Source organism: Tetranychus urticae, chromosome 3 (assembly GCF_039701765.1).
Source record: "Tetranychus urticae isolate SD_2017Ah chromosome 3, NJAU_TeUrti_SD_1.0, whole genome shotgun sequence".
NCBI classification, from domain to species: Eukaryota; Metazoa; Arthropoda; class Arachnida; order Trombidiformes; family Tetranychidae; genus Tetranychus; species Tetranychus urticae.
In genome coordinates this window covers 17,339,374-17,352,567 of record NC_142960.1, presented here as the reverse complement: position 1 = coordinate 17,352,567, position 13,194 = coordinate 17,339,374, and the positions used below count along the sequence as shown (strand labels likewise).

Here is a 13,194-nt window from a genome sequence, read left to right as displayed (position 1 = left end):
TACCTGGCGTAACTTTAGATTTCAAAGCAGGCAATTTCGCGAAATCAAATTTTCTTTTTTGTGAAACAGTTCACTCGATTTTTGGTTATCGAAATACTTTCGAAATATTGCTATTGCTTTATGGCTTTAAGACCAAAGGTGAAAATCATTGGATAATCGAAAAAATGTCCGACTCATTATGTTTACTCATGATTTTCATGAAAAATGAGTGTTGGTTGCCTTACTTTTACTGTCACAGAGAGTGGTGGTTTAACCGAAAATCGAGTGATTTGTTATACAAAAACAGAAAATCTGATTTCGCGAAAAAACACATTTTTTGGAGCACAAAAATTACATCAGAAAATGATTTTGATGAAAAAATCTGGTTCAATAAGTGTACAAACAGCGTTTCAACTTTAGTTTTAACTGTCGATCGGTTCAGTTTTTATTTCGCTACAAACTAACAATTTTTGCCCTTTACATTGGTTTGGTCTTATTTTGATTTTTTATCGAGACCCGATAAAATCTTTGCTCATTAATTGATATTACATGTATTCAGCAAAACTAAAAATCAAAATCAGAGTTTAATTTACAATTAGTAAATTAAACGCGCCAGGCTGCATTGATGCCACTTCTTATGAATGATAATTTTCATTTTTCCATTCATTAGTTATAATTGTCTTAATCATTTCAATTAAACTTACATTTTTTGTCCAGTGATTAGCATTCTCTGAACATAAGGTACTTTCAAGTTACTGCTGAACAACTGTCGATCCAAGTTTCAAGCTTCAACTAAAATGTTCAGCAATACAAGTTGAATTGACAGACTATCCTTAAGAGGATCATATTGCTCTTCAATATCAAGTGAGTGTTTCCCAGTGTTTTTTACTCAGCCAAATTATCGATACTTTGCCTGTTGGTAATACTCGATACTTTAAGTACTCGATAACAAAAAACGTATAATTTGATGAAATTACCAGGCAAAGAATTACAGAATTGAGAAAAAATTGAGCTTTCAGATGTTACTAGAGACTCTGAAAGCAAAACGCGGCACAGACCTATGCTTTAATTGTCTGCTGCTCCTAATTAATGCTCTAATTAAATACTCGATATCTTTATGGTTGATACCGATTCTTTTAATATCGCGAAATACTAGATCAAGATTGAGTATCTATATCATTACTGATCCTGAGCAAGAGTAATAGGTTGCTAACAGTAACAGTTGTAATCAAAGAGTAAAGAAGCATTCTTCGATTTTATAACAGTTGTGTATAAAACTTGTTCTAGATGTAGTCTTCGTTACTCTTTCACGAGTACGACATTTGAGTTAAAAATTCAATAATAAATTTAATTTCCAAGATATTTAGCTATAGTCAATTCCATCATGGATCATCAGGTCAACCTAGAAGTTCTCTGTGGAGATTCACCTTTTTGGGTAAGTCCAAATTGATTTTTACATTTAATTGATATAAAAATCACTTCATGATTAACTTGTTTGATCAATTTCTTGGAATTGATCTTGAAATTTACTCATCTTTTCCATTTCTCGGTTCTTATGCTCAACCAATAATCGATATTCATTGAGAAAATCAATTCTTCTGATGATCAGAAGAACTGAACAGAACCTGATCTAGTCTCGATATTGACACTTGACTATTTATATAAACACAACCTTGTAATTTTTATTGCATCGGTGCAAATTTATTCAATTACTAAACGGGCAAATGTCCAAGAATTTCATGTTATTCCTTTCGTACATCTGTAATTTTATATTCCAGTATTCAAATTACATGTTTCTTTTTTTTCTTTCTATGTAAATCATCTTTACAAAATGGTCATGATTGGACAACTCTACAGGACTACAATTTATCATGGAACTCGACAGTACCCAAATTGACCCGCTGTTTCCATCAAACAATACTTAACTGGTTACCCACAACATTTTTATGGCTATTCTCAGTTTACGAACTGACAAGAACTGCTAGGATAAAAAAGAAGCCAATTCCTTGGAATTTGCAAAACCGCTCTCGTTTAATTTTATCAATTTCATGTTTACTTATTAATGCTTTCCAGTTAGTCAACATCATCCATCGTTACTTCAAATCATCCGAACAACCGGCTCCGTCTGATTTTTATGCACCATTACTTAACATTGCCTCTTTCGTAAGTTGAGATAATTTGTTATTTCTTGTGAAGGTTAAAGCTCTTAAGATGCTACAGAGTACTCATCTAACAAGTCCAGTGCAGTTGTTATCCAACATCTTGACTCTTCTATAGCAATATTGACTGTATATTGCATGATTGTAAATTGCAGTTTTATTGTATTATTTCAAGAAGCATAACAACACACTCGATTAAGATTTGATGTTGATTATCATATAATAATTATAACTCTTCAAGTTTGTTTAATTGAGATTATTAGTGTAAATTTTGTGTACCAAAAGTATCTTACTTTTAATCAATTCATAACTTTATTTATGAGATTCTTATCAGAGATTCGTAAAGATTTCAGCTCATTTATATTCTTTTATTAGTTAACAATAAGAAACAATTCCTACAATTAAGTCATAATTCCTGTAATGCCAAGTTCACGTTCATCATGTACACATGTAACTAATTACACATTATCATCTTGTCTGCTTGCCACTCGAAAATGCAATGAATCCAATCAAACATAAAAATGGACAATTGACAATAAAAGTGTTTATTGTCTAGAGTTTTATATTAAAAAAGGACATTCATGAGTAAAAATTGCAAGCGTGTTTTTAGCCATTCAAAGAACTGTTAGGGATAGGCTATCAATAATGTTATGGATAGTCATTCCTTTCCTATCTCATCTATTGATCATTGGCTAGTTTAAGTGATGTCATATGTAAAGACTTGTGTAAATATACTTTTCAAAATTAGATTTTCATCATTAAGTATTTTCCTGTCATCTCTAACACTTCACTCATTTAGTTAGTCTTTATGTTTTAAGTCAGTTCAACCTTCAGTTCCGAGTGTCTATTGCCGAGTTATTTTGGAATCAATAGTTGATGAACCAAATAAATATGGAGAGCGAAGATGCTGATGAATGTACAAGTCCAATATTTAACCTCAACAATTATATCAAGATGAAAACTTATAATTTTTTAAAAAGAGATAAATTATTAGAACATGCCTTAACAATGGGAATCCATAATCCAGAAACTTATCGAACTGAACCTCTTCGAAACAAAGTGATTCATGCACATACGACTCAACTAGCATACGAAGGATTGTCCAACAAGACTCTACAAGCTGATTCTCAAGTCCAATTTTTTAAAGACCCATGGCGTATGGCTGTGTCTCTAAGAGAAGCTGGCATCACAGAGGATACATTGATGAAACTCATTGAAAATGGAATTCGATCTCCAGAGCAAATCAAATTATTGGACAAAGAAACACTGGTAAAAGCCGGTATTCCAGTCATCCAAGCAGCTATAATTACCAACACTTATGGTATAACAGAAAATGTGATCAATTTGGATAAATCATTAATCGAAAGTGAAAATTCTTTAATAAGGAAACGAAGCTTGGCATCTAAAAGGAAAGTTCTTTCAGCGAGATGGCCAAACGAAAAGAAAATCGAAAGAGTAATATCATTTCATGAATATTTGCAAGCACTTGAATTCCACATGGAAATGGCTGACCCTTCAAGGACAGATTGGGTCAATTATCTCAGTGGATCATTGGTTGGAGATGCGAAAAAAAAGGCTGAAGAAATAATTAGTGAAAACCCAAAAATAAAATATGAAGAGTTCAAAACGAAACTTGTGAATCAAATTATAACCAACGAAGATATCTTACAAGCCTTCACGAAACTTAGAAACTCGCAGTTTGATTTAAATGGTGACATCACCCAACACATTGACATGGTTAAGGAAACTATTAAAATCCTGTGCCCTGATATCGAAGAGAACCCTGTAGCTGTTGGAATAATACTAATGCTTACGATTCCTAGCAGCGTTTGCGAAGAGATAGTAAAAGGCGTCAATTACACTGATCTTGGCGCCATCGAAGATAAAATTATTGAAGTACTTGAAGTAACGCCGCGCATCTCGGAAAAAGACGAGGAACCATGCCAGTCGAGTAGCTCAAATTCACCACCATCCAGTTATAACGAGTGCAGTCCAAAAAGACACAAAGAAAAGCTCAAGCAACAGTGCGCTAATTGTAAAAAAATAGGCCACAGTGCTGAGGGTTGTTGGCTTAAAAATATAATGTGATGCCTCAACAATTTATTTATGAATCAAGATTTTCTGAATGTGTTTAGTCACAAAGAGTATATGCACTTCTTAATCGTGATCTCGTTCTATTTTTAATATGATGCCTTTTAATAAATACACTTTTATGTGATAATCTCATAATCAGATAGTAAAAGCGTGTTTATTAGTGATTACTAAAGGTTTACTATGTATTATGAATGTATAGCCATATGTTTTAACTGGATTGCACTTTTAGTGAATCCATTTACTCTAATGGTGGTTGATAAAATGAAAATCAATTGCTCTTTACTAATATTGTTTACCATAAATTTTTTGTTTCTTTTCAGACTTTAATTAGCCTTTTCTTATATTACCATCGCGTTCGCGGGGTTCACACAAGTGCTGTGGTATGGATTTATATGCTCCTCCAAACAGTTAGCGCCTTTCTCATTAGTTACCAAACTTGGGTCGACTCTTCAGAGTATTCCTTCATTGAATGTGGCCTTTTCAATATTTACTTTGCATTGATTGCCCTTTTGTTGATTATCGTTTCATTTGCTGATGGTCCAGTTGAGCAACTAGAAGATATTGAATTGAAAATTTCTCCAAAACAAGATGACAACCGTCCAATTAGTCCAGAAAATGAGTCATCTTTCCTCAGTTACCTCGTCTTTTCATGGTTTGACAAAATGGCTTTACTAGGATGGAAAAAGTCTCTAACAACTCAAGATCTTTGGAGGCTTCAAGATGATTTAAAAACTGAAAATATCAGCAGAACTTTTGAGAGTAAAATGAAAAAGTCTGTTCAAAAGCCAAATAAATCATCGGAAGGTCCAAATGAACCTAAAAGAGTAAATATTTTACCGATTTTGGCCAAAACCTTTGGAAGTTATTTCATAGCCGGAGCTTTTTTCAAGCTTTGTCAAGATATCCTTCAATTTATTATACCAAAATTGTTGGGGTAAGTCAATCAACTTCAATTGTCAACAAATGTTTTCCATTTCAAATTGTTTGCTAATCCATTTTATTTCAATCTCTAGATATCTCATTGAATTCATCAAAAATCATTCAGAGGAACCAGTTTGGCATGGATTTTTGATTGCTTTCGCGATGTCAGTCGTAACCTTTACCCAAACCATTTTCGTCAATCACTATTTCAATCGGATGTACATTACTGGAATGAAGATTAGTTCAGCTTTAACTGCAGCCATCTACAAAAAGTCCATCAATCTCGGAGATAAAGCGCGAAAAGATGTCACCACTGGTGAAGTTGTCAACTTGATGGCTGTCGATGCCAAAAGATTCTTGGACTTAATGCCTTATATCAACCTGATCTGGTCTGCGCCTTTGCAAATTTTGATTGCCATTTATTTTCTTTATCAAGAATTGGGTTATTCTTCATTTTTTGGCTTAGCTGCAATGGTCATCATGATTCCATTGAACGGTGTTGTTGTTAAATGGAGTCAAGACTTTCAGGTTAAATTTATGAAACAAAAGGACGAAAGAGTTAAATTTATGAATGAAGTTCTTAGTGGCATGAAGATCTTGAAGTTTTATGCTTGGGAAGAATCATTTTTGCACCATGTCAATGGTTTGCGGCATAAAGAACTGGTCTCCTTGAAGAAATTATCATATCTCGAGTGCGCTACATCATTTTTATGGATTTGCTCTCCTACATTGGTGTCTGTCGCCACATTTTCTGCTTATGTCTTGGTTCAAGGTGAAACACTCACAGCTTCGAAGGCTTTTGTTTCGTTATCATTGTTTCATATCCTTCAATTTCCAATCTCGATGCTTCCAGAGTTGTTATCTATGTATATTATGGTAATTATGATAAATTTGTTTGCTTTTTAATACAGTTAATGTGCTAATCTGGTTATTACTAATATTTACTGTTCTAATTACCTTGACAGGCTTCAGTATCTGTGAGGCGAATCAACAAATTTCTTAGTTATGGTGATCTGGATCAGTATGTAACTAGAAATCACGAAATTGACGCCATTTCAATCGACAATGCTTATTTCAAGTGGAATAAAAAGACGGAAGAAAACGAAAAAAAGAAATCAAAGACAACTCGCAAACCTGAAATTACCGAGAATGAACCAAAGGATGTTTCCTCTAATTTGCTCAATGATGAACCAGCATTACAAAATATCAATATGAGCGTTAAAGTAGGTTCATTTGTGGCAATCATTGGATCTGTTGGTTCAGGAAAGAGTTCATTATTAAGTGCAATTCTGGGTGAAATGGAGAAAGTCAAAGGTCGAATCAATATTAATGGTAAACTAAGGATAGCATATGTCGCTCAACAAGCTTGGATACAAAATGCAACACTTCGAGATAATATTTTATTTGGTAAACCTTTCGATAAAACTAAATATGATAAAGTAATAGCAGCTTGTGCTCTTGGACCAGATTTAGCTTATTTACCTGGAGGTGATGAAACCGAAATTGGTGAGAAAGGTATCAACCTTTCAGGTGGCCAAAAGCAAAGAGTTAGTTTAGCAAGAGCGTGTTACAGTGATTCTGATCTGTACATATTAGATGATCCATTGAGTGCCGTTGATGCTCATGTGGCTAAACATATATTTAAAAATGTACTTAGTTCAAAAAGTGGCCTTCTTCGGAATAAAACACGAGTTCTAGTCACAAACAAATTGGATATTTTATCCAAAGTCGATAGTATTTATGTTCTTATCAATGGTAAAATAAGTGAAACTGGTACATTCAAAGAGTTGATGGACACACGAGGTGCCTTCTCTGAATTAGTTGAACAATTCACAAATCGTGCTGGTGAACCAGAAGAAGTTGAAATATCAACAAATGAATTTTCTGAGAAAAAAAGTCTAGAAATATCAAAGTCTGTTAAAGAAGAAAAAGATGGTGAATTGAATAAATTGATTGAAACTGAAACGTCGGAAACTGGTAAAGTCAAATGGTCAATATATCTTCAGTACTTTGAAATGGTTTCTCTGTTTTGGTCTGCTGTCATAATCATTGCTCAAGGGATTTCTCAAGGTCTAACTATGGGATCCGATATATGGTTATCTGAGTGGTCTAGTGATTCATTGAAAATGAACTCTACATCGCCCAACCCAAAAATGAGGATTGGGGTTTATTGTGCTCTCGGTCTTTTCAAAGGTTCGACTCAAACAGTTAATCAATTTTAAGCATTATTTGATTTGTCTTATTTATTCATTTCTTTTTAACTCAACAGGTGTTTCTACCTTTATTGGCACTTGGGCTCTCGTTACTGGAACAATAAGAGCATCAGCAGGCTTTCATCGTAAATTGTTATATCATATTTTCCGAGCTCCAATGTCCTTCTTTGATACAAATCCAATCGGCCGGATTTTGAATAGATTTTCTAAGGATATCGATTCCATTGATACTGCTATACCTCAAGTTATTAAGTAATTTCCAATCATTTTCAATACATCATATTGAACATTTTCGATTATTAGATTGTAAATTAACTACTTAGTCATAATCACTGGTCAAAAATTGATTAACGTTTGAACGATCTTAATTAACTAAAATGTTCAATATACATTTTAGTTTAATTTATTTTATTTTTTATTGATTTTCATTTCTTTTCAGCTATTTGTTCTTATGTTTATTTCAAGTTTTGGCAGCATTTATAATTATATCCATGAACACACCAGCATTCATCATTGCGCTCATTCCAATCATCCTGATTTACTCGTTTATCCAACGTATCTTTGTTGCTTCATCTCGTCAACTTAAACGTCTTGAATCTGTTACCAGATCACCCATTTATTCACATTTTGGTGAAACTTTGAATGGAGTCGATACTATAAAAGCTTTTGGTGTAACTGATCGATTTATGCAAGAGTCAGCTAAAAAGGTCGATTTCAATATTTCTTGTCTATATCCAAGTGTAATTGCAAATCGATGGCTTAGCGTTAGGCTGGAAACTTGTGGTAATTTGATTATACTGTGTAGCGCTATATTTGCTGTTCTAGCTCGCAAATATTTGGACCCCGGTGCTGTTGGACTTTCTGTTTCATATGCTCTTAGCATGACTGGGGAATTCAACTGGCTAGTTCGAATGACGTCCGAGTTAGAAACTAATATTGTTGCTGTTGAACGAATATTGGAATATTGTAAGATACAAAGTGAAGCTGATTGGGTTGTAGCCAAGGTTAAACCAGATGAGCGTTGGCCTGAAAAAGGATCTATTAAATTTAATAATTACGAGACTCGTTATAGAGAAGGAACTGAATTGGTTTTAAAAGGTATAACAGCAGATATTAAATCAAAGGAAAAGATTGGAATTGTTGGTAGAACTGGTGCCGGTAAATCAACAGTTACATTATCATTATTCAGATTAATTGAACCTGCTGGAGGAAATATTTTTATTGATCAATACAATATCAGTGATTTACCTTTGCACCCTTTGAGATCTCGTCTAGCAATTATACCTCAAGATCCAGTTCTTTTTGGTGGTAAATTGAGATTTAATCTTGATCCATTTAATATTTATTCTGATAATGAAATATGGGATGCTCTATCTCATGCACATCTAAAAGATTTTGTATCAAATACCGGTGAAGGTCTTGATTATTCAATTGCTGAAGAAGGTAAAAATTTAAGTGTTGGTCAAAGGCAGCTTTTATGTTTAGCAAGAGCTTTGCTTAAAAAACCAAAAATTTTATGTAAGTATTTCGTCTTATTTTATTCATATTCAAAGTGTTTAATTCAATATCTAATTCCAATATTTTTTGTTTTCTTTTGATTGATAGTTCTCGATGAAGCTACTGCTGCAATTGATTTGGAAACTGATTCACTGATTCAAAAAACAATTCGTAGTGAATTCAAAGATTGTACAATTTTAACGATTGCCCATCGATTAAATACAATAATGGATTCTGACAGAGTTTTGGTTCTTGATAAAGGAAAAGTTGCTGAATTTGATACACCTGAAGCTTTATTGGATAAAAAAGATTCAATTTTCTATTCATTAGCCAAAGAAGCAAATCTTGTTTCATGATTTGTCTTTTTATAGTACATAGTTTACTGTATTTTATTTGTTTGTAACAATATTAATTTTTCAAATATTTTTTCTGTGTAACAATCAAATTGAAAATTTGATATAAGTTTTGTTATAAAGACTTGGAAATAATTTAAAGCATTTAAAAATAAATCATTTATTATCGGAAAAAAAACCAAGAACTTTGCATATTATTTTTTTCTTTCATAATTCTGTTAACAATAATAACTGTTTGTTTTCCAGAACAACTCTAATATCGGCCTGAACTTGCAGCCAATAAGTCGAGTTTCTTTACTCCTGGAATAGTCACATTCAAAGGCAACATCCATGAACATCCAGCTGAGACGTTATGAGATGTTGTTTGCCTAAAGTAAGGAATTCATAAAACGCTAAAGCTGCGAAGTTACATTGACTAGTTAGGACAGTCAACTTCAATTATGGTTTATTATGTTTAGCAATAGCGTTGCTCTCACAACCAGAAAAACCAAAATATCAAGTCTACACAGCATTATGAGTTGCATCAATCAAAGATACATAAGAATTCTGTACAATTTTATTTTAATATCAGTGAATGTTAAATTATCACTTATTGAGTTCTCGAATGGCAACGATTACCAAATGAATGTTACAGCAAATCCTGGATCTATTTACAGAAATTGAAGTATCATATGAAATCAACTTATAAATCTGTTGGAATCTTTTACCACCAATGGATTGAAATTGTTTAATTTAAAACTATTTTTTTACTGTTTTAATGTCTCTTTTACTGCTTTTCTTTCAAGTCTTGTTTTGCTTAGTGAGGCAAACCTCAATACTATCACATCTGATTCCACTGAAGAAGGGACCCGACCAGGTCTAGAGGTAAAGCTTTTACTTCTTTCATTGAGCCACCAGATTTCTGGTCGATGCGAGCACAGCAGAACCAAAATGCTTGTTAAAATAAAAACAATGACGACAAAAAACGTAAAAAAACCCAATTTGGTCCATAAATTTGTAGTTTCATTTTCAATCAAAATAGTATCACTTGACGTGACAATGATTGGAGTTGTATCCAAATAATCATCATTGGAAAATTTAACTTTAATGGGAAATTTACCAAAAGAGTTGTAGCTCAATAAACAAGTCAACTTGTGAGTCTCTCTTCGAGTTTCAATACACTCATTGTCGGGTCCAACAAAAATAGAAATCTGTTTGACTTGATTTTTCGAGAAAACAACATCAAATTCAATTTCCAACAGCTTTTTGGATAATTCCTTGTAAGGTTCAAGGGAAAAAGCGACAATTTCCAGACAAAAATTAACAGTAAACTCTTTATAGCTATAAACTTGGTTAGATGAACGCTGTCCACAAACAGGAGCTATCCATATACATCCAACACTGAACCCAAACATGATACAATCGAGACAATTGAGGAATCTGAAGCAAGGATGTTTATCTGAAACATATGGAAGTGTCGTGTAAAGTTGAGTAGAGTTGAGAAAGTAAAAGGTTTTACCACTAATCACATCTAAAACTAAATCGGTTTTAAAATTGATTCCTGGAAATGACGGAATTGCAGAGCATTTCAAGTTTAACCAATTTGCGAAGTCACAGCCGAACAATTTATGTTGATGAAAGTAAATTAACTTAAAATAAGCATCAGGATAACCACCAGAGTAACTCCGAAAATTACTAACGATGGGAATATTCCCTAATTTTCTGCTTGCAAATTCAATCTCACCAGTGGGATGAACTGGACAAGTTGGTTTGAGACAAATTTTGTTAAACAAATGTTCATACATTGAGACACAATTACCGGATATTTTACAACCATTAACAATCTCGAAGTGATAATCAAGTTTAGGAAGAAAGGAACGCGTGTAAAATGTTCGGTCTTTTTTGATGTGTAAGATCAATAGGGAGAAACGTTCGTCATTGACTTGAAGGTTATTTACAAACTGAGCGATTCGATGTCCAAATCTAAGTCTTTTGTGAAGCTCGATTGCGGTTGATAAAAGGTTTTTGTCAACATCAAGAGAAAATCGAGTTATAAACATTTCAGTCCTGATAAAAGGCTCTTCATCATTGGTTGGTGTATTGAGAAGTACTTTTCGACTTAAAACTACATACAATTTAGATCCAACGAATACATGATCGAGCATCTTCCACTCATATATGTAATACCAGTCAAAATTATTTAACCATGGAATTGACTCGATGATCTTGATTGTTTCCTTATTTTCATCGAAATGCAACAATTCAAAATAGTTCCAGGGAATAATTGGTTCAACATTATGAGCATAGCCAATCATTGGCATGTGAAGAGCTTCATTATTTCCTAAGACTATTATTGAACCAATATTTTCGTACGGAAAGGTTAAGTTTTTCTTGGTTTCTTGATCAATCATAATATAAGCTGAACCATCAGATATATACATGAGTCGATTTGGATTGGAGTTCATTACTTTCCAGTTCACAATTTTGTATGGATCATCTTCAACGTGCAATGGCACTTTTATGCTAAACACTTCACCTGCAACATAAACTTTATAGCTTCCATCGATGGTCTCACTTGGAAAGACTTGATGATGAACTTTGTGGCTTGCCAAGCGATATTGTTTGAAGTATTTGGATGAAACTGTCATTTTGACTAAAAATATGAAAAGCAAAGTATTGCGGTAAAACAAAGTGATCATATTAACATGAACAAATATAAATTTATCAAAATACATCAGATTTGATAGCATTTAACAATGCAAAAGCTTAATACTCCTTGAATTTTTGATAAACCAGAAAGATTGACTAAAAATGTGGATACGATTGCTTGTTATTATACTCGAATTGATTTACTTCTTACAAAAGTTGTTAATACAAAAGTGTAATAAGAAAAGTCTTCAAGTTCAAGTGATGTCAAAAAACAAAGGTCCTGAAATATAACGTCTTGACCAAAGAGTAAAGAAGAGACTGCGATTTTTTTGTAAATTTAAATGTCATCCTTCTATAGCAGCCTTTGGTAGCATTGAATCTAACAAGGGAAGATTAGAAAACCTTGAAATAAAACTGCTTGTCCATTTGAATTTTTCCCTCGAACCAGGATAAAGAAACGCTGCTTTTCAGAGCCATCAAATTTCAACAGAAATGAGAGCTTGATGGATATCGAATGACACTCTTTTATTAAGCTCAACTACAGAAACCTCTCACCAACACTAAGAGATAATCGAGTAATATAGAGCTCATTAAGCGATCCACCAACATCCCTCAATGTCCATTTTCAATCATTAAATTACTAAAAAATGTTTTAATTCAAATGCTGAGCCAAGTCAACTTTCAATTATGGTTTATTATGTTTAGCAATAGCTTTGCTCTCACAACCAGAAAAACCAAAATATTGTCGGACCCTGGATTTGGATTACTGTCAAACCTTCAATAATGTCGCACTCTCAAAATAGTACAGAGTCATGGTAACGAAATTAAACAATTTAGTTATTTAGAAATCAAAAATCACAAAATTCAATCAAAAATTAATTTCTTTGTTAAATAAGATTCGTAAAAAGGCTATTCCACCTAGAAATTATGTAAGCATAGCCAAAACGCTAATCCCACCAAGTGACATGATTGGAGGTTTGACAGTTCAATGTTTAATGTCAGACCCGAGATCTGGTAATAAAATGCATGTCAGACCTCGGATTTCTTGGAATAAATGAAAGAAAGAAGAAACTATGATGGGTTTTAATGCAAAGATACTAGAAAGCCAATTTCTATTTCAATTTTCTATTCATTAGCCAAAGAAGCAAATCTTGTTTCATGATTTGTCTTTTTATAGTACATAGTTTATTGTATTTTATTTGTTTGTAACATTATTAATTTTTCAAATATTTTTTCTGTGGAACAATCAAATTGAAAATTTGATATAAGTTTTGTTATAAAGACTTGGAAATTATTTAAAGCATTTAAAAATAAATCATTTATTCTTTAAAATCGGAAAAACCAATAACA

The 13,194-nt window shown here is 32.9% G+C and overlaps 1 protein-coding gene across 1 annotated transcript; it reads left to right on the top strand.

Annotated features, from left to right (window-relative positions):
• The first annotated feature begins 1,169 nt into the window (after positions 1 to 1,169).
• LOC107363064 (ATP-binding cassette sub-family C member 1) lies at positions 1,170 to 9,372 on the top strand. Its single transcript, XM_015930234.3, has 8 exons — positions 1,170 to 1,414; positions 1,837 to 2,142; positions 4,553 to 5,166; positions 5,246 to 6,029; positions 6,119 to 7,346; positions 7,423 to 7,618; positions 7,806 to 8,884; positions 8,972 to 9,372. Exons 1-8 carry the CDS (start codon positions 1,364 to 1,366, stop codon positions 9,217 to 9,219), a joined length of 4,506 nt encoding a protein of 1,501 aa, XP_015785720.2. The 5' UTR covers positions 1,170 to 1,363; the 3' UTR covers positions 9,220 to 9,372.
• The last annotated feature ends 3,822 nt before the right edge of the window (positions 9,373 to 13,194 follow it).

Coding starts and splice junctions, on each gene's coding strand:
- LOC107363064 (XM_015930234.3), top strand. CDS start 1,364: ATGGATCATCAGGTCAACCTAGAAGTTCTCTGTGGAGATTCACCTTTT. Junction 5,167..5,245: donor ATTATACCAAAATTGTTGGG/GTAAGTCAATCA, acceptor TTCAATCTCTAG/ATATCTCATTGAATTCATCA. Junction 7,619..7,805: donor GCTATACCTCAAGTTATTAA/GTAATTTCCAAT, acceptor ATTTCTTTTCAG/CTATTTGTTCTTATGTTTAT.